The sequence below is a fragment of the Bos javanicus genome, chromosome 23, assembly GCF_032452875.1.
Source record: "Bos javanicus breed banteng chromosome 23, ARS-OSU_banteng_1.0, whole genome shotgun sequence".
NCBI lineage: Eukaryota > Metazoa > Chordata > Mammalia > Artiodactyla > Bovidae > Bos > Bos javanicus.
Genome location: NC_083890.1, coordinates 38,462,696 through 38,484,960, shown reverse-complemented (window position 1 = coordinate 38,484,960; position 22,265 = coordinate 38,462,696). Strand labels below are relative to the sequence as shown.

At 42.9% G+C, this 22,265-nt stretch overlaps 1 protein-coding gene and 1 pseudogene across 1 annotated transcript; both read left to right on the top strand.

Annotated features, from left to right (window-relative positions):
- Positions 1 to 5,643: 5,643 nt before the first annotated feature.
- Positions 5,644 to 6,575, top strand: LOC133236635 (large ribosomal subunit protein eL36-like; annotated as a pseudogene).
- A 10,132-nt stretch (positions 6,576 to 16,707) lies between these two features.
- Positions 16,708 to 20,126, top strand: ID4 (inhibitor of DNA binding 4). The gene is made up of 3 exons (XM_061398751.1): positions 16,708 to 17,585; positions 17,988 to 18,046; positions 18,609 to 20,126. The coding sequence occupies exons 1-2, from the start codon at positions 17,136 to 17,138 to the stop codon at positions 18,030 to 18,032; spliced, it is 495 nt and encodes a 164-aa protein (XP_061254735.1). The 5' UTR covers positions 16,708 to 17,135; the 3' UTR covers positions 18,033 to 18,046; positions 18,609 to 20,126.
- Positions 20,127 to 22,265: the final 2,139 nt, after the last annotated feature.

Sequence of the window (22,265 nt, the reverse complement as noted above, 5' to 3'; positions counted from 1 at the left end):
TTGAATATCTGTATCTGTCACCTATTTGAATACATCTAATTAAAAAGTCTTCCTTCTTTCCTATGCTTGCTGTCCCAAGGTACAAAGCAGTAGCTGGAAGATGAGATAGATAAAGTAGGTCCCACTGATACTGGATTTTTCCCTGGTAGATGAGGTTTCTTACTGCCTGTATTTGTAAGAGCATTTGACCTAAGGCACTCCCTAGCGCTTCTATGGTGGCTCAGACAGTAAAGAATCTGTCTGCAATGCAGGAGACCCAGGTTCAATCCCTGGGTCTGGAAGATCCCTTGGAGAAGGGACTGGCTACCCACTCCAGTATCCTTGCCTGGACAATTCCATGGACAGAGGAGCCTGGCGGGCTACACATTCTATGGGATCTCAAAGAGTCAGAACATGACTGAGCGACTAACACACAATACAATATACAGGGCACTCCCTGCTCTTTGAAACTATCTTTCCATTTTCACTGCTCTCTCTTCTCACATTCTTTTCTGCTTCTTCCTCATCTTCCCAGCTTCTGAACATTGGTGTGATATAGAACTTGATCCTTGGACTCCCTTTTTTAGCTACCCTCTCTCCCTAGACTGCATTATCCAGTCTTGTGGAGACAATACCATTCACGTGGGGATGATCACTCCCAAATTTACTTCTCGAGCACAAACATCTCCCCTGAACTCTAGATTCAGATATCCAATTTGGGTCCAATTTGGATCCTTAGTAGGCATTTCAGTTTAATATGGGCTGTCATTCCCCTATCCCCGCCCCTCACATTGATTCTCTATCAGTAAACGCCAACTCTGGCCTTTCAGTTGTTTAAGACCAAAAACTATAGAAAAATTTGACTCCTCTTTTCTCTAACAACCCACAGGCCGTAAATCCAAAATATATCCAATGCTTCTCACCACTTTTGCTAAATCAGCTGGTCAAAACATGGATCATCGCAGTAGCCTTCTGCCTACCTCTGACCATGTATTCTGTAGAATGGTGTCAACACAGCAGCCATAGGCTCCCCATCATGTCTCTCAATATCCTATGGATGCTTACTTAAAATAGCTTGAGGCCATTGCTATTATTCTTGAAGAAGGTAAATCATGTGGTCTTGCAAAAGTCTTTTTGAAAACAAATGAACTAAAGTATAGACTAATGGAGTTGGACAGAACCCTGTAGACTATGCGGTTCTAGCCTCTCCCTGCACTGGTCGATGGGGAAGCTGAAGGGGAAAAGATTACATGAATCTCAGGCAGTCAGTAGTATAGTTAGGACTGCGGTCAGATTAGGCTGCAGGTCTGATCATGTCTCCAAGGTTGAAATCCATGAGTTTTTCAGAATATCTTGCAGATTATAAATCATGTTTACCCCCAAATCAGCTGATCTTTTTTTCTGTAAATATTTGATGTCTACAACTTAATGAGTTCGATGATGAGGCTATGTCCATGAACCCATTACTACAATCTATGCCATAAACATATTCATCGCCTTCAAAAGTTTTCTCCTGCTTTCTTTCTTCTTCATCCTCTTCTGTTGCTGTTATTCTTGTGTGTGCTATTAGAGCATACAATACAGTATTAACTATAAACACTATGCTGTATTCTATCTGTAAATCTCTAGCATTTATTCATCTTGCATAACTGAAACTGTACCCTTTGATTTATCTTCAGATAATTTAGTAATCACAGAAGTTACACCGTTCGGCTTCATGAAAGGATACATTATATGTAACTTCAAAGTACTACAGCTAAGAACATATTTTTCATGACTTATAATTCTGTTGAATTTTGAGATCTTTAGGGAGTGAGCTCATGTTGTTCTCACCGAACTCTGTGAAGAGTTTTCATTGTCAGAAAAAGGGCTCCACCCTCCCCTTTGCTGGCTATGATAAACAGCCCTGCCAAAGCTGCCCTGGTGGTTACACTGTATTGGGAGTTCTCCTCCAAAGTGAAACTTGGCTGGGCAAACGCCACTCCTCCTCTCACTCCTAAGAGTCTATATTTGGAGAACCAGTTTACCCTGCTCTGATTCTTTTTGTATTTATTTTTTGACAGTTTCTTCCCTTAATCATCCCTGGCTTAATTCTAAGCTTAAAAATAGAGCATGCGTATGAACGATTAGTGATTAGGCTTCTGAAAGTGAGTATGTATACTCACTTATAGATTGTGTGTATGCACGCTGTCATATCTGACTCTTTGCAACTCCGTGGACTGTATAGCCTACCAAGCTCCTTTGGCCATGGAATTTTCCAAGCAAGAATACCGGAGTGGGTTGCCATATCCCACTCCAGGGAATCTTCCCGAGGCAGGGATAGAACTGTATCTCTTGTATCTCCTGCATTGGCAGGCAAATTCTTTACCAAAGTCACTTGGGAAACCCCCTACTTATTGATATATAGACATAGATTATTAATCTATCTGCTTCTGATTGAAGTTTTACTCTTTTGATTTTCTTAATCTACATTTATTCTGTTGACTGTAACTGCTAAATAATTTCACTCAGTCCTTCATTTTGGGGTGCTACCTCTGAGAATCATGAAAATTAAATGACTTATCTATATGTAGTGCTAGTGGTAAAGAACTTGCCTGCCAACTCATGGGACAAGAGACTTGGGTTCAATCCCTGGGTTGGGAAGATCCCCTGGAGAAGGAAATGGCAACCCACTCCAGTATTCTTGCCTGGAGAATCCCATGGACAATGGAGCCTGTGGGGTTACCTGTCCATAAGGTTGCCCAGAGTCAGACATGGCTGAAGCAACTTAGCACGTGGACATCTATACGTGAAACCATTTCATAGTGCCCAGAAGATAGTCATAGTTCAACAAACGGTCATATCATCACCACCAACAGGCATCTCCACTTTATTCCCTCCCGAGTTCATTCCCATTCATAGTGTGTGAACCCCTGGGATGTCTACACAAATAACTCTCAAAAAACTATGTCTGGAATTGCCTACCTTTACCTATAGGCTTGATAAAATCTCATAAGTACATTGTTTTTTAAATTTATTATTACATTTACTGTTGATGACATTAGTATTTTTCAAAATGTGGTCCTTGAGTCACTGCTTTTGAATTTTGGGAAGCAGAAAAACTAGGGGTGGTCCCCAGATATCTGTGTTTTAGGCAAGTACAGAGGAGATTGGGTTATGCACACCACCATTTGGGAACATGTGCTAGTCTACTTTTGATCCCTACCATCTCATCAATGCCATCACTTTGCTGTTGATTTTTAAGACAGTAAAAGAGATTTATCTTACCACAGCCTTAAAGTAACCCATATTTGCAGAGTATAATTCTTTAGCTCATAATTAAAATATGTAACTATACTACTACTATTATAAAGGTTAAAATCTCTAGGGGAAATAGAAGGGCCAAGTACAAATTGCTAGATAATGGATGAATGATAATACATCGATTCAAACCTTGTCAGGATTTAGGTACCTTCCTAAACTCCCGTGTGTCCCTAAACTGTAAGCTCTAAGTAACGTAGTTAGAAGGGAACTGGCTATTTCCCTGCTTTCATTAGAAGATTAAATTTGACGATGCACTGTTGTATATGCGGTAAATCCTTTTTGCTGCTGCTGCTAAGTCGCCTCAGTCGTGTCCGACTCTGTGCGACCCCATAGACCGCAGCCCACCAGGCTCCCCTGTCCCTGGGATTCTCCAGGCAAGAACACTGGAGCGGGTTGCCATTTCCTTCTCCAATAAATGAAAGTGAAAAGTGAAGCCCTTTTTAGAACTATATAAACTCTACTTCCTAGAAAAGAAGTCAATAACAACATGGAAGATAGCCAGAATTCATCTTGGCGATAGGACTATGGAGTAATGAGACTAGTTTTCTTGGATGACTTACAGAAATCAAAATTGATAACATAAAGCCATACTTTGTATTTCAAAAACACAACCGCTACATGACTATAAATATCTTCTGAGTTGTAGATGAGATTCTTGAGCTAGATGGTAATGTTCAACGCATATGCACACAGCAAACAGGATGCTTTAAAATAAGTGCTGAAAAAAATAAAATAAAATAAAATAAGTGCTGAATCTCTTGCAAGATGAAATATTAGTACTATTGACACAGGCCAAGTACCTTTATCACCAAGGTGTCTGTTTATCTCTTTGTTTTCTTTAGTAAAGTAGCATTAGGCATTTAGAAGTGAAGACCAGTGAAGCATTTTACTAAAACTATAATTGCAAAGCTAATTGGAGATTGCAAATTAAGTGGGAATAGTGTTCAGAGTGATGTAAGGATGCCATCAAATCATAGAAATTACATTTGAAAAGGATCTAGATAATTTCCAGTCCAACCTCCCACCCCGATCCTCATATTCTGCTTTAAATATGTGAATACAGGGGAAATCCTATGTCTTTATCCAGTAAATATTTATATCATGCTCCAGCAACTGTCATTAAAATAATAATTGGTTCAAAGTACCTTCTCTCACATTTTTTCCCTCCTTGTATTTACCTTCCTAGATGTCAGACCTGGATTCCTGACCCCAAACCCTTGTATTTTCTCTGTTATCTCTGAAACACTGGTTCAGAGATATTTGTTATTTTAGTACCCAGAGACTTCCCAATTACTAATCCAAATTCTTCTGCTGGTTACAAGACAGCCTTTATTCAGCATGTATTACTACCATGGTAGAATCATAAAAATTAACCGGCCAAGAGGAGAAGCCATAATGTTCTAGACACCTGATTTTTACTTATGACAAGGGAACAAGAACTAACATGGAGATCTTCAGCCAATTTCCCTCCTATGCCATGGACCATCCCACTAGCAAGTTGATGGACTATTGAGAAATGGTCTTTGAAGCTGGGTATCACCCTGGCTGCTCCTGTCTGCTCACTCCTAAAACCTGGTACCCTCTAGAAATACAGTAACTAGAACAGAGATAGAACTCTGACTACTACGTCTTCCCATTTTTTGAAACAATTCTAAATTTTGTCAAGGCATAAGGCAGACAATGTTTTGTGTGTTTTTTTGGTTACTCCAAGTCTGAAGGAAGGAGAAAGTCCCTTATAACACCTGCCATAAAGATCTTGAGGAAGGCATGGCAATCCATTCCAGTATTCCTGCCTGGAGAATCCCCAGGGACAGAAGTGTCTAGCAGGCTACAGTTCATGGGGTCGAAAAGAGTCAGACACAACTGAGGGACTAAGCAAATAAAGATCTTAGAACCACAGTTTCGATAAAACACTAACCACTCTTTTTCATTTCAGCAGGACAGATATGAAAAGATGCCCCAGGAGCCCGATGGCTCAACAAAAGTGCTATGGCAGGGTGAGGGAAGAATGCTCTCCTATTGTTATTTCCTGTCCCTTCAGAAATGAAATGATGGACTTCAGACCTCCTGAATTACAGAAGCACTGTCTCATGATCAGCAGGTTAAAACACTGATCATATTCCAACTGAGAAAATGAAAAATCATTTTCATACTAAGGACATTTGTATTCCAAGATGAATTTTGCCAAAATAGGTAAGTTTTATTGGTAACATTATTATACCACCCTTTCTAAACTCCTGGAGTCAAATGAAACCTTGTACCCACTTAATTGACATAGTTCTCTGTTTGGTTGTTTAATAAAGTGAATCAGCACCTAAGTGTCCAAAAAGAACTTCATTTTAAAAATACCTTTTCAGTTGAACAGCAGCAGCCAGGGCTCTGCCGCTCCCCCGTGGCTGTGGATCTCCTCAGGGCCACCAGGCAACTAAGAACATGAGCAAGTTGAGGCACAGCCACCGTCATGGGTACGTCACCAAACACACACCAAGTTCCTGAAGGACACAATCCAGGCGGTGTGCGGCTTCGCCTCTTATGAGTGGCGGGCCATGGAGCTGCTCACGGTCTCCAAGGAGGAGCAGGCCCTCAAGGTCATCAAGAAAAGGGTGGAGACACATCCACACCAAGAGGAAGAGAGAGGAGCTGAGCACGTCCTGGCCATCGTGAGGAGAGCGGCAGCCACGAAGGACTGAACACTTCCCCTCTGTGCACAATAAACCTTTTCAGGAAAAAAAAAAAAAAAGGGCCTTTTCTGTTTACTTATTCCTGATTTAAATTTTTATCAATAGAACAGGTGGTTTACCTTTTGCCATTAGAGTACATTATGGTGGTTACTACTGAAGGCTGGTAGTGTAGACATGGAGGAATAAAAAGGTTTGGGTTAACGTGGGTGAATATAGTGATTTGTTGGTGTATATCAGGGACATAAACTTCATTGTCAAATTTGTTTGCAACTGCATGTAAATTCTGATTGTAGGAGATGCTTGATCAAGAAAATAAAGAGTTGAAAAGAAGAAATGAGAGGTATTTCTAGCCCTCTGACGTCTCTTTCCTACTACATCCCTCCCTTGAGAAGTCTCTAGCAAATGCATACTTTAAAGTTTTATCAGCCTACCTAAGGCTTTTTGCTAAGTAGACAAGAACCTTCCTGGGATGTCAGCTGATCTGGTGGATCCACCACTACTCTGCCCCAGCCCTTCCCCGCTCTCATTTCAATAAGTCAGCCACACTCTAAGTCTGTGCAAAATCTGCCAGTCACCTCTGACCCGCTCTGCACTGGGTGTCATCCTAGTAGATTCTGTCGACCCCCCTGAACAGCCTGATGAATTCTTAGTATATGGATAATTCTCTTTACTGCCTATGATAAGTAGCAAAAGATAAGGAAGAACTGGCCTTGCCTATAAGATGTTTTTGACAGTTGAAAATGCAAACAAACAATTCTGGAAATTCCCTGGCAGTCCAGGAGTGAGGATGCAGGGCTCTTGCTACCAGGGCCCTGGGTTCGATCCCTACTTAGGAACTAAGATCCCACAAATTGTGTGGTGCGGTAAAAAATAAATAAATAAAATACACAATCCTGGCACAGCTTAAGGAGAATTACATAGTAGCATGACAGCAAATGCAAACTGTCATGTAATATTGATGATGTGATAAGAGAACACAGGAAAAACTACAAACAATAAAATATTTATGTCTGTATTCTTAGTCTCACAGTCACGTCTGACTCTTTGTGACCTCACGGACCATAGCCCACCGTGCTCCTATGTCCATGGAATTCTCCAAGCAAGAATACTGGAGTGGGTTGCCATTTCCTCCTCCAGAAGATCTTCCCGACCCGGGATCAAACCCGAACCACATCTCTTGTGTCTCCTACATTGGCAAGCAGATTCTTTACTGCTGTACCACATGGGAAAGCCCCTCTTATTGATAAGAGGACATAGCAAAACAATGGAAAAAATAAATTATCTATATAAGTCATGGCATGTCCATATAATAGAATACTAGGCAACCATAAAAATTTTGAGAAAGCCAAGTAATTATTGATCTGGAACTATACCCATATTATATGAAGTGAAAAATTAGATTTCTTGGAAGTATGCATTGCACACTAAAATCTCTGTCAAGAAATAATATTTGTATTCATGGGAAATATACACAATAATATATTAACAGTGGTTTGTGCATGACCTTTATTTTTCATCTTTGTGTTTGGAATTTCTTTCCAATTTGTATACACATTTATTATAAAATGGAAAATGAATAAAGCTACTCTAAAAAATTATAGTGAGGGAATGCACGATAGATGGCTTCCCAGATGAAGAAACCACATTGAACTAAGTCCCACAATGGTTTTTGAAAGAGTTGGTGTCTCTGGATTGGAAGAAAGAGGAGTGAAACATTGTTTAGATGGGATGAAAATTATGAGATGAAGAAGAATCAGTACTTGGTGACTGTAGGGAAATGAAAGTTTAGGGTTTGGACTGAAGCAGAGAGAAGGAGGGATACCCTTAAAGCTTCACTCCTCCAAGCCTCTGCACTTTCTCTTCCCACTACCTGAAAAGTCTTCTTCCATTGATGAAGTCATCTTCAGGACCCAACTGGAATAACTCTTCCTCTCTGATGTTTCCTTTTGGACTTAGGTGTTGGTTTTTGCTTCCACTGCATCCCATCCATGCCTGTACTATGGCACAGAATGCACTTGTATTGCATTGATTGCTTTTTAACTTGTTTAAACCATTTTGTAAACAGAAAGCTCCAGGAGGGGCTTATTTTTCTTGAACACAGTGCTGTCATATAATAGCTATACAAGATATGTGTGTGCAGGTTTGACTCGAATTGAACTGAACTGAAACAGTTTTGGAGAAAGATTAGTTAACAGAGAGTCTTAAAAGTAAGGCTGAAGAGTTGGGTTTGATTTAATCTATACTATAGAGGTTTAAGTATATATCCCTTTGGTATATGAGGATGCTTCTAGAAGATGGATAAAAAGAAAGCACTACCATTCTTTCAACTCGGTTCACCAGAGATTGGAGTTGGCAGCTCTGGGAAGGTTATTGATGGACAGTATTGGAAGGTGCTGAACATTGCCCATTTAACTACCTGCCAGAGGGCAAAAATCACTTTATGTAGTACAGGCTGTAGATTCCTGATTAAGTCAGACCAATGGGTGGATGACCCATGTTAAAATATTTTCAATAAGTTTCTTTGATCTCATATAACTCCAATCTTATGCCTAGAAGCTTCAATGACAATATATGTACCATTTTTTACAACACTGTCACAGTGATTGTCTTCTTTTTCCCAATAATGTGTTTTATTCATTTTTAGAACATAATGTAAACAAAGAGAATCATACTTTGATGATGACCTAAAGAACAAGATGTTTTTAAAATGGTAGATCTGGTTGCATCAGACCAAGTATTATCTACCATACACAAGTACAAATGTTAGTTGCTCAGTCGTGTCCAACTCTTTGTAGGCCCGTGGACTGTAGCTCTCCAGGCTTCTCTGTCCACAGAATTCTCCAGGCAAGAATACTGGAGTGGGTCACCGTTCCCTTCTCCAGGGGATCTTCCCAATCGAGGGATCAAACCCAGGTCTCCTGCCTTGCAGGCAGATTCTTTACCGTCTGAGCCACCAGAGAATTATCTAAGACCTTAACAAATTTTTAGATTATCCGGTCAAACAGCTGTCTTTTAAGAAAAAATATTTTATGAAAGATTATAATATCATTTAATTCTACTTAAGAGAAAATTGTTTACCTGTATTCCCTCCCCAAGGGGTGGTTTTTTCAAACTGAACTATTTTTATATACAGTTACCAATGTGGATAAAGTTCGAAGTTAACTCAGTCTCTTTTCCTTTAATTCTGCGTCTTTAATTCCTTTAGCGCTTTGTTGCATATGTTTTGCTAGTAGAAAAGTGTGCTACTTTCATTATTCTACATACACGTGAGCTTTCATGCTGTTTGTCTCCTTTCCACACACTTATTTTCCACCGCAGGTACACAGCTCACGGACATCATGAACCATCCAACAACCAATGACAACTGTGTGAGTTCTACAAAAATGTCTCCAAAATTCCTCCTCAGGGGCAAAATAATGCAACTGTTTCTTGAACATTGTATCTGTTCTTAGGAACCATGACCTAGATATAAAAAGATGGGAAAGCTATTTTTCTCAGCAAAGGCAGATTTGCTGTTTTGAATTCCTACTCACCATTCAGTTCCAAGATGTGAAGCCAACTACTGTTTACTTGGTGCCTCTCCTCTACGTAGTTAAAATACATTTAATTGAGCTTTTTCTGTAGTATTCTGGGATTATTTTGTGTTCACTTTAAAAGAAAGGGAGGGGGCTTCCCTGGTGGTCCAGTGTCTAAGACTCAGTACTTATAATGGAGGAAGCCCCTGGTTCGATCCCTGGTCAGGAAACCAGATCCCACATGCTCCAACTAAGAGTTGGCATACCACAACTAAAGATCCTGCATGATGCAACGAAGACCCAGCACAGTCAAATAAATAAATAAAAATAAATATTTTAAAATAATAAAAAAAGAAATACTAAAATCCCTCCATCAGTGAGGTCTAGCCATGATTTATGCCATGAACAGAACAGACTATTAGCAAAGTCTTGCATTATTACCTGCTCCAAGAAAGAATGCGGCAGAGGGACATATATCAATATTTATTGGGACAAAATTTTTAAATAGTAAATAAACAAACAAATAATGTTTCAAATTTCTCTATAAATGATAATGATGAGCTAAAGCGAGAACCTGTTCTCTCTGGCCTCTCCCTAATCATTTTATCCGTTACAAGCCCATTTCAATGATGGCATAGACACTGATGGACATCGGTGTCTGTTATGCACAAGTGTACTTTTCTCCTGGGGCTTTCAAAGCAGCGAATCCTTACTCCATCCCTCCTCTTGGCCAGTGGAGAAGCTGAGGCTACTGATGGAGCCACAGGATTTTAAGAGCAAAAACACTGTGCCTGCTGGGAATTCGTGCTCCCTGCTCTGGAAGTGAATGCATCTAATCCTGTTACATTGTGTATTTTCTTGCGAAGGAAACAGTGAAGAGGAAAAAATGCTAGGCCATCCTGAAAGCAGAGTTATGAAGCATCTTATCTTCTCCACCCAGTGTGCATTTGCCCCAAGACAGCAGCTAATCTGGGATCATTGAGACCGAAGAGGTCACAACTGAGGTGAAACAGAGATGAGAGACCAGAACATAGCTTTAGTTTTTGCAAAAGAGAAAAGTATTTCAAATAATCAGGCTGAGTCTCCTCCTCAGAGCCTCAAAAACCCACGTCACAACAGAACAGGTCATGAACCATCGAGGAGTGAATGTGGGTTTAGCAGAGCCCACTTCCAGTAAGTGACTGAATATGTTAATGCATTACCATGACAGCTGATACATTAAAGCAATATATGTCTCATGACTGCTTTGGACAGTGTCTCACCAGCATTCAGTTAATGCTATGACCCCTGCCTGAGAGCAATTTGATACAGAGTTTAAAGGAAAGACAGAGAGAGACCATAAAATGCCCACATGTAGAAGTTAGAAAACAAACCCTGGTGGATTCATAGAAGGAACTCTTCTGAGATTTGAAAGTTAATTTTTAAAATTAATACTTTTAAACAGCTCTATGGAGACATAACTGGCATTCAATAGATACAGATATGTTGTACAACTTAGTTTCAATACACATCTGTGAAACTATTACCACCACTAAGATAATAAACATATCCATCACTCTCATGCCCCTTCATGGCCCCTGGATATACAATTTTATCTATCTTGGATAGGTGCCTAGCAGGGGGATGGCTGAGTCAAATGGCATGTGTATATTTCACTTTCTAAGAACTTACTAAATTGTTTTCCAAAGTGATTTTCCTCCTTCTACATTTTCCCATCAGCAGTACAGAGAGTTACAGTTGTTCCACAACCTCACCCATATTCAGCATGTTCAATCTTTTTAATTTTAGCAGTATGACAAGAGTGTAGCAGTATCTCCTTATACTTTTGAAGCACAGCCCAAATGATCAGTGACTCTGAGCATCTTCTCGTGTGCTCATTTATCATTTGTCTATTTTACTTAGTGGGTACCCTTGCCTGGAAAATCCCATGGACAGAGGAGCCTGATATGCTACAGTCCATGGGGTCGCGAAGAGTCAGACACGACTGAGCGACTTCACTCACTCACTGGTCTTACAGAGCCTTGTGTCAATTTTTTAACTGGGTTGTTTGTTTTCTTATTCATGAGTTTTGAGAGTTCTTTATATAATCTGGGTACACGTTCTTTATATATTTTGGATACAAGTCCTCTCTTGAAAAAATTCACAGATTCTTAACTTTCACATGGAAACGCAACAACTCCAGAATAGCCAAATAACTCTGAAAAAGAAGAGCAAAGCTGACGGATCAGCCGATCGGCACGACCCGATTACAAGACTTATAAAGCTGTATAATCAAGATAGTGTGGTCACAGTGTAAAAACAGACAAATAGACCAGTAGATCAGGATTCAGAGGCCAGAAATAAACCCATCATACATGCAACCAACTTTCGACAAAGGTGCAAAGGCAATCCAATGGAAACAGGATAGCCTTTTCAATGAAGCATGCTAGAACAACTGGATATGCAGAGGCAAAAATATTAAGTTCAATCCATATCTTAAGCAACATATAGAAGGAACCTGAAAACAGATCACAGACCTAAAGATAAAACATAAAACCAGCCCTGAATGGGCCCAAAGCAAAATGAAAACACAGGGCCCCCGTTCAGAAATTACTGAGAATTTCAAAACAGCAATGGCAGAACATTAGCCCAAGCATGGGGCCCTTCTAAATGCGGGACCCTGTGTTACTGAACAGGTTGCAGGCCTGTGAAACCAACCCTACCTAAAAATTATCAAGCTTCTAGAAGAAAACATAGGAGAAAACCTGTTACCTTGAGTTATGCAAAGATTCCTTAAATAGGCACAATACCAAAAGGACGATCCCTAAAAGAAGAAATTGATAAACTGAACATCATCAATATTAAACCCTTCTGTTCTCAAAAGATTAAGTGAACGAAAAGATAAGCCACAAACTGGGAGGAACTATTTATCAAAAATAATAAATTTGAACATTGTACACATCATGTGCCAGTGTTCTAAAAACTTTATATAAATTCACATATATATATATATAATAAATACCTTATAAAGTAGATACAGTTTTAGCTTCATCTCATATAAAAAAAGATACAAGAATTTAAGAATCTGGCTTAACGATATAAGACTAGTAAATCAAGGAGCCAAAGTACTGGAGTCCAGGCTGTCTGATTTTGAGGCCACGTTCTTGATGTCTCCTACAGTAAAAACAAATGACATTTGTGTCTTCTCATTTTCTGTCCTTAATTTATCTGAGGGGGGATTTAAAAAAAAAAAATCACCCACAACTTATTTCAACAGACTACCCTGAAAATTTCCCGAAGTGGGCATTGTTGATGGCCACGACTGCCCAACTATGTTCAGTATACAAAGTCCTCTTCCTATAAGCCTTTTCCAAGGCCAGGTAAACCCAGCGGTTATCAGTGTTTCCGGGACCAGTATCAGCAGTCCAAGGGTAGCACAAGTAACTTTATAAAGCTTAGTGCCAGATAAAGCAGCCTTGATTTGAACTGCCTCATTGCCCGATTTTCTCTTTTGCAGCAAGGGACATTCCTGCAGCAAAGTACAGCATGGTTTCCTATGCCCAGAAAGAATGCATGGGCCTCATTCAGTGACCACTTACATCCAGAGAGGGACCAAAGCATGGGAACGCTCATGTTTATCTGTGTGCCTGAGCCCACCCACTGTTTCACTGCAGGCCATGGAGAAAGAAATATCAAGTCCTAAAAAGGCATTGGGGCTGAATAGCACAATATGCTTGGATACCCATGCTTCATGTAAACACAGGGCAATTGTGAGTTCTGAGAGCCTGGGTGTTGCAGTTCAGCAAGGGTCTGATTAGCATCTAGACAGCAACCCCAGAAAGGGCTGCAGACCCCTTTGTCTGGAGGAAGGGGTGTACACATCACTCTGGTCACCAGGACTCCCCAGCAACTCTCCTCTGAATATTTCACCCCTGGTTTCCATTGCGGTATGTTTTAGGAGTCTCCAGCATTTTCACAGCAAAGGGCTTTTGGCTTGTCTGCCTTACTTTTTACAAGCGCAAGGGCAGCAGTTTGAAGTGAAAGGGAAGAGTCATGGGAAACTGAACTTCCGGCAGAAATAATATAGCTCGTGAGGTTGCTACAGAAGCTGGCAATTGCTGAGTAAACTCTGTTTTGAACTAGCGGTGTCCGGAGTCTTTGGAGACTTTAGCTTTGACGTCACATAAGTGATTGTGTCTAAAAATCGAAAACAGATACTGCGTAGCTCCTAGTACTTTCTAGTTTCCTGGGTCAAAAGGCTCAGGATGCATATCTCCCTCCTTTCAACAGTATAATGTTTTAGGTAGAACTGTGATTGACTTTTTTTTTTTTTTTTTTTTACTGTCTTGCTGCCTTTCCACCTTCACAAAGAAGAATACAATGACTATTTCTGCCCCCTCTGCGCTAAGAGCTGGAGATCACATTTTTCCTGAGAGTTCTTGATCCTGTGGCCAGAGTACATTCCTTTAACTTACCCGTTAGAGTCCAACAGTCACTCACCCTCTCTGACTTTAAGACAGTCACACACAGACCAACCCCAACAAAACCTGAAACTTCGGTATTTGGCACCTGCCACACCCAGGGCATGGCTTTCAGGAGATTTCACCAGGTTCAAAAAGATGGATATGATTGTCCCTTAGTGTTACCTATTTGAAACTTAAATTTTAATTCTGATCAACCTAGAATATGAAAAGTTGTGAAGTGTGAGGGTACCCTGGGCATATCAGCACACAAATTTTTTCAAACAGAAAAATCATAGGTTCTTAATTCAGGAGCAGTTTTTAAACTCTCAGAAAGAGAGAAAAAATTCAGTGGAACAAAACATCTGTAGGTAGATCCTTTTATTATTATTATCTGCTGATGTGATTGGCTCCAAGGGAATCACTTGCACCCAGAAGGGTTCCCTTGCCCAGCTTTCTATCTAAAATGGCAATATTCACTCTGTGTTTATTTATATCAATTTAATCAGTTATACTTTCCTGATGGTTCGGATGGTAAAGAATCTGCCTGCAATGCAAGAGACCCCGGGTTCAATCTCCAGGTTGGGAAGATCCCCTGGAGGAGAGCATGGCAACCCACTCCAGTATTCTTGCCTGGGAAATCCCATGGACAGGAGTCTGGAGGGCTACAGTCCCTGGCGTCAAAAAGAGTCAGGCACCACTGAATGGCTAACACTTTCAAGCATTTATAAAACTATGCCTGTATTTAGAAGCGAATCTTCTTTTGGGTTTTCTAATTCTGCTTTTCTCGGAGAAGGCAATGGCACCCCACTCCAGTACTCTTGCCTGGAAAATCCCAAGGACGGAGGAGCCTGGTAGGCTGCAGTCCATGGGGTTGCTAAGAGTCAGACACGACTGAGCGACTTCACTTTCACTTTTCACTTTCATGCATTGGAGAAGGAAACGGCAACCCACTCCAGTGTTCTTGCCTGGAGAATCCCAGGGACGGGGGAGCCTGGTGGGCTGCCGTCTATGGGGTCGCACAGAGTCGGACACGACGGAAGCGACTTACCAGCAGTAGCATTTGATAATTGCATGCTGACCATCTAGCTGTGCACATTAAGAATCAATAAATGAGAATGTTACTCACTTCCAAACAAACATCAGAGATCTTAACATATAAGGATTTAGGGGCAAGGAGGGCTATTGCCTCTCCCTGTGAAACCAGCATTAAACAGTCACTCCTCACTTCATCAGGAAAAAGGAATGTACTCTGGAGAAACAGCAAAGCCATAGTCATAAAGTACCCACGTGGCTAAACAAAATTCCCGCCCGATTCAGGTATTTCAGTTCTGGGAAGGAAGGGAGGGTTTCCTTACAGAGGGTAGACAGGAAGAAATGAGGTCCATGTCCCTTTCTTTCAATTATCTATAAAAATGAAGGTGCTTATTTATATAAGGTACATAAATTAAGAAAATTCTAGAGCTAATTCATCTCCTAGCTTGTCTAAAGGTGGGAGGTTTGCAAGCTAAAGGCATACAGAATTCATGTCCCTATTGACAGGGTTTTCACGCTCATTTCTTATCTGAAGGGCTCAAGTTTTTCTTGCAGAGTACACACAAGGCCCTATAAAAGTTCACTGTGCAGTTTTGTTTTGAGCCACTGAAGGACAGCTTTCCCATTAGAAATCTAACACAGGAACGTCTTTAATTAGCAGACTTTTCTGCAGGATGGGGCCCAAGCAGGACTACTGGGACCGAAGTGTGAATTTCAATACTTCGTTGCAAAAGGAGGAGACTGGACAGTCTCAGTATCTTATTTGAAGCGGGGTACGATGACTCATACGTGAAGCAGTGCATTAATGGCCTACATTATGTTACAGGTATGAATTTTACATAAAACGGATTAATATTATATGTCATGGTGGAATTTTAAATACCCCGTGCCCATGCATTTTTAATATTTACGTGCTCTAATTTAATGTTCAAGGCAATTGCATTTCTTGAGCCCACTTTTGCATCTAGATGGGTAAAAGAAAAACCCTACGACGTCTCGGTTTTATTTATACGTCCCTTCACCAAAAATGTGCATTCGGCCTTCTTTTCCATTTCCCCCTCCCCACCCGCCACCCCCCACCCCTCAAGCTTTAACGTTTTAAAAACAGGCACGGAAAGGCTACGCATTCCATTCCATCATTATGGTTTCGGCAGTTGGGAAAAGCTGAAGAAAGAAACGGGAGTGGGGAAACAGGAGAACGAACGTGCCTTCTAGAACAGCGTCCTTCTTAAGGCGCTGAAATCCAGGGATGGAGGGATGGGTGGTGGACGGTCCTCGGGCGCCAGGCTGTTAGCAGTGGCAGGAGAGCCTCGAGCAGGGCCCGGGCGCTCCCTCCACCGCCTAAGCCGGGGGGGAGAGTGAATTCCAGCCGCACATTCCCGCAGCTCTTCGCAATTAACTTCTCCCTCTCTTTTCGCCTCCCTAGGGCACACACCACCCTGGCCCGACTCCCACCCAGCTCTCGGTTCTCAGAGCCCCCACCCACGGCGTTGACGGAATGGAGTGCCCTTCCCATTGGCCCGAGCGTCATTCCCTGAGGTGGCACCGTCCGCCTGATTGGCTGGGCACTCCCGGCCCCCCGCCCACCCCTCCACTCGGGTTGCCCGGCTCCCGCCCCCCGGCATCGCCCGGAGCCCCCGCCCTCGCCACCTCCCTCCGCGCACCCGCCCCCCGGAGCCCAGCCCGGACTCCGCTTTCGCTCGCGCGGCGACCCGGCCGGCGCTCTGGCCCCGCCCCCGGAGCGCGCGGCTTATAAATACAGCTGCGCGGCGGGCCGGGCCGGAGCGGAGAGGAGGTGCGGTTGTGAGTCTGAGATAGGAGCGGGGGACCCCTCGGGCCCGGGGGAGTGCGGCCGCAGCGGCGGGCCGGCTGTAGTCGGAGGTCCGAAGGGAGTGACTCGGGCGCCCGGTGGGCTGCTTTCTTTCCGGCGCCTTTGATTTTTTTTTTTTTTTCCTTGCCTTTTGGTCCCGGCCGAGTGTCGCCCGCTGTCGCCCAGAGCGATTCTCCGGTCAATTGTTGGGCGCGCGATCGCCCATAGCTTTCCGGTGCCCCGAGCGCAGAGCGGGCGCGCGGGGCGCGGAGGGGAGAGGAGCCGGCCGCGGACGAGGGGAGGGGGTCGGAGCTTGCCTGTCTCGCTCGCTCGCCCAAGCGGGTCCGCTCGCTCAGGGCGCAGGGCGCGCGCGATGAAGGCGGTGAGCCCGGTGCGCCCCTCGGGCCGCAAGGCGCCGTCGGGCTGCGGCGGCGGCGGCGGTGGCGAGCTGGCGCTGCGCTGCCTGGCCGAGCACGGCCACAGCCTGGGCGGCTCGGCGGCCGCGGCCGCGGCGGCGGCGGCCGCGCGCTGCAAGGCGGCCGAGGCGGCGGCCGACGAGCCGGCGCTGTGCCTGCAGTGCGATATGAACGACTGCTACAGCCGCCTGCGGAGGCTGGTGCCCACCATCCCGCCCAACAAGAAAGTCAGCAAAGTAGAGCTCCTGCAGCACGTTATCGACTACATCCTGGATCTGCAGCTGGCGCTGGAGACGCACCCGGCTCTGCTGAGGCAGCCGCCGCCGCCCGCGCCGCCGCACCTCCCGGCCGGGACCTGCCCGGCCGCGCCGCCGCGGACCCCTCTCACCGCGCTCAACACCGACCCGGTGAGAGGCCCCGGGGCGGATGCGGCGGGGGTCCGCGGGGAAGGCGACGGCCGGGTGGAGGCACGCGGGCGGTCCCTTTCCCCGGGGCAGGGGCGGCGGAGAGTGACAGTTCGTCCTGCCGCTCTTTCCGGGGGCCGCCGCCGCCTCAGGCGGCGGGCTGGGTGCAGCGTGCTTGGGGGCCGGCCGGGTGGGCGCGCGGGGCGGGGACCAGGGCTGGGCGCCTCCTGGGCTGTCAAGTCCATGTCCCCCCCGGGGAAGGGGAGTCTCCCCCTGGGGCTGCAGGCTGGGGTCGGGGCATGCGTCGGCGGGCCAGCCTGGGTTCCGGGAACCGATGAGGAAGACCGGGAGGAGCGCGGTGGGGGCGCCCGCTAACCTTTCCCTCGGTGTCGGTTGCTGTTCCAGGCCGGCGCGGTGAACAAGCAGGGCGACAGCATTCTCTGCCGCTGAGCCGCGCGTCCCAGGTGAGCGCGCGTTTCCCTTCTCGGGTGGCCGGTCACCAGAGACACCCCGTCCCCAGGGCCTTCCGGTGTCAGGCACAGTGGTGTTCTTTGCCGTCCCCCCACCCCCCGCCCCAGCATTTCTGAGGGCAGATTCCCAAGGAAGATTCACCTCTCTCTGCCACCCAGTTAGTAAGTGAACCCGTACTTAGCTTCGAGAACTGGGGGACGGATCAGCTCGTGTCCCCGCCGCCCCCAGTGATCGGCCGGTCTCCTCGCCGAAGTGAGGGTACCCTCGTGGGCGTGGGGCCCAATGCGCCGCACCCCCCCCCCCCCCGCCCCGTGCAGTCTGACACCCACGAAAGAGGACGCAGGCAGGGTCCCCGGAGTGGGTGCCCTGCGCGGGCTTCCCGGGGGCTCGCGACTGCTTGCACGGCGCCGGGCCGGGCGGCGGACTGCGGGTGTAGTCTGACCCGGTGGTTTGTTTTGGGTTGTTGATCAAGCATGTCTTGAGTTTGGTCGGTGGCGCCAGTTAGTCTGCAGCGGGAAGGTTCACACACCCCCTCTATTCATTGCTCTTCCACAGGTGTGCGGCCGCCTGAGCCCGAGCCAGGAGCCCTAGAGAGGGAGGGGGAGAGAGCAGAAGTTAGAGAAAAAGCCAACCGGAGGAAGGAAAAATAACAAAAAGATCAGAAAATCTTAGAAACGTTTCATTCGTCATTCCAAGAGAGAGGGAAGAAAAATAAAACTTTTCATCTTTGTTAAAATTTTTTTGCACGTTCATAAACATTCTACATACGTATTCTCTTTTGTCCCATTTATAACCGCTGTGAATTGTACATTTTTGTGTTTTTTGGAGGTGCAGTTAAACTTTTAAGCTTAAGTGTGACAGGACTGATAAATAGAAGAATCAAGAGTAAATCCGACTGTTAGAAACCGACTTTGTGACCAAGGAGCTCAATTTTTGTTTTGAAGCTTTACTAATATACCAGAGCATTGTAGATATTTTTTTTTTTTTTTTTGACATCTATTGTTTAAAATAGATGTTTATACGGGGGCAGGGAACTTTGTGTTCCCTGCAAGAATGTTACATATTGTATAGATAACTGAGTGACATTTCATACCATGTATATATAGAGATGCTCTATAAGTGTGAGAAAGTATATGCTTTAATAGACTACTGTAATTATAAGATATTTTTAATTAAATATTTTTTGTAAATATTATGTGTGTGTTTTTTTTTAATCTGTGGGAATATTTCTTTTGGAAAATTATTTTTCAGCTCAGTTGAAGAGCTCTTGATAATCTTGAATGTCTTTTCTGTTTGGTCTGGCTCTTAATTTGTTTTTGTTTTGCCTGGTGTCCTGTAGACTCGGAAGTAACAGTTATAGCTAGTGATCCTGCATGACTGCATGAGATGTTTAATCACAAAATAAACTTGTTCTGAGTCCATTCAAATGTGTTTTCTTTAACCTAGATCGAAATCTTTGTATTTGAAGCCTACATGTGGAAAATGCGCTTTATCAGTTTTTAAGTACAGGGTTTGATAGTGTAATATATAAAGAGTAAGTGTTTGTTTTTCCTTTTTTAACGGAGGTCAAGATGGATTCGGAATGATTTTGCTTACAGGATGGGGAAATGCTTGGATCCTGATGAGTTTATGAAATCTACTGTTTTATCAAAGTGGAAAAATGCTTATCATTCTTCATTTTACACTAAAGCTTAATGTCACTGAGTTTCATGTCTGTACAGATTATTTAAATCATAGAAATGAAAAATGTTCTCTGCTTGCTACCAAAGGACAAACTCTTGGCAATGAACACTTTCTGCTTTCCTTCCTCCAAAGAATATTAATAGGCAACAGTGGGAGAAAAAAAAAATTTTAAGGCATAATGGCAAATCCTTCAAGCAGGGATAAAAGTCGATCTTCAAACATTAACTTAAGTAGACCAAAAATTCTGATGACCGCATCTAGATTATTTTTTTATAAAAATGATTTTCACTATAGCTATGTTAGTTAACTGCTAAACTACTGTCCAATCTCTTGTGATGTGTAACTTTTACATGTGAATATTAAAGTAGATTTATCTGTCTTGTACCGTGATTTCTGGTCTCATTTCTTCAAAACCTTAACACTTATTTTTAAGACTTTCTTTTCTCTTGAAGGAAGGTAGTATATTCTGGGTTAGATAGGACTGTCAGGGCTTGTGAACATTATACATTTAATGTGATCAGTGCTCTACACACCAGTTAGATGGAATTTTTAGAGTGAGAGAGAATTAAGTAGGATTTAATTGGGTGCTTTGTAAATAGTTAGTCAACTGTGTGTGTAACGTGGTCTGTTTGATTTTTAAAAGGAAAGGATTTGTTTCAGCTTATACAAGAATAAAAGTATTACAAACCCAAGGGACTTTTTATGAGGTCAAAGTCAAATATTTATATGAATATGAAATATGGCCTCTAGTAGTCGGTTGAAATGGCAATATCTCAACAGAAATGAACAAAGTTAATGCTGATAGATTCCAAAAAATGTAAAGATTTTTAAAAATCTGTCCCCTATCTCCATCATGTTACCCCCTCAGCTTTGACATTTCACTGGTCTTAGGTATTTTTAGAATTTGATGTATTTGATGTTGTGACTTACAAAGTCAAAGGACCACTTGTTTAGATGAGGTTTATTTTTATTTTTTATATTATTCATTCTTGTCACACATCGAGGAAAACACAAGAACACTGCTGGAATTCCAAGTCTGAAGAATTCTAACGATTGCATTCTTTGTTATTAAGAAAGGGGACAATCCCTCCTTTTTATTTGGCAGCTTAATTTCAGTAGGAAGCAAGTCACATGTGCTCTGTTGGTTGGAGTTAGGCATTTGTCAGGCCTAACTACCATATCCTACCTAAGTTTTTAAGCAGAGCTTAAACTTATGCTGGGAGATTGTACATCTCAAAATGAATATTCTTGATTTTTGAAGATAAGTCTTGCTCCTTAATTAATTTCATATTTGGGGCATGAAGAACCACTAAAAGGGAAAAAAGTATTATGGATGTTACATTTGAGAGACTTGACATTTTCCCCTCAGCCACTCACACAGCACTGAATGTCTCTAAAGAAGCAAAGTCACTGTTCACTAAATTAATATGCAGTTGTATAAGATAATACATTCTATTAAATGTTGGCTGTGTCCTAACCAAGTAACCAAATAACAAAAACATTTGTCATTTATCTATGTAGTTTAATGATTCAGATAATTGGTTTCACAGAAAAATATTCTGACTTCTCTCATTTAGTTTGTCTGCCTTTAATGTATAGGCACAACCAAAGAATCGTTTACACCTGCAAAGGGGAAAAAAAAAAATCTCATGGTGAGATGTTGTTTCTCATTGTGGTTTTAAAATCCTGAACATCTCAAGACATTTCATGTTGAAGGAGAAAAAACTTTCATTTCAAAGAACTAATATACTTTGACATTGTATAAATCTTAAGTCTATTGTCAAGCTTTAACTGAATTTTTAGAACTTTTAAAAATTTTCACCCCATAATCTATTGTATTAAATGCCTTCTATAATAATAAATCTTCACTGAGCAAAGGGTTCTGAAGTTTGTGGTTTTTAATTGACTTCTACTGAGTTATGCAATTTTTCATTATCAAGAATGGGTCTCTTGATGGATCACCTCAATTATTTACAGTGTTCCTTACCAGGTGATGAAAAATGTGGCTTGAAAATGGTGATATGAATGAAAAGGAAATCTAGTTTGAATGCTAGAGAAATCTTGTCTACTCTTTGGTATCTGCTAGGAGAGGGAGCAAGAATTCCAAAAAGGCAACAGAATGATACTCAGGGAAACTAGATCTCTCTCTCTCTCTCTCACACACACACACACACAGTCATGTTGACAAAAATTATTTCACAGTAGTGCAGAACCAAATAAAACTGGCCCTGTCTTTCTAGCTGATGTACTTTAATTATATATATGTTAATCAGCCCAGATAGCCCTTGGGTCTCTACTGGGCCAAGGACCAACCCCTCCAGGTTTCTGAAGAGGGAAAAGCTTCCCCTTGCTGCTTTGCAAGTCCAGGAAATTAATTTACTCACCTCAGAATTAATCTTAATAGGGTTGCCCTCAGTAGGTACTCTTCAGACCCAGATGGTTTCTTTCAATTACAACCCATGACATTTTGCTAAAATATTAATTATATTAATTAGAACCATTGCCCAAAAGGTTTTAAAATTGTAATTT

What these genes read in the sequence shown, in the direction of transcription:
- ID4 (XM_061398751.1), top strand. Translation starts at nt 17,136, where the DNA reads ATGAAGGCGGTGAGCCCGGTGCGCCCCTCGGGCCGCAAGGCGCCGTCG. An exon ending in CCGCGCTCAACACCGACCCG is followed by an intron (nt 17,586 to 17,987) that starts GTGAGAGGCCCC and finishes TTGCTGTTCCAG; the next exon opens with GCCGGCGCGGTGAACAAGCA.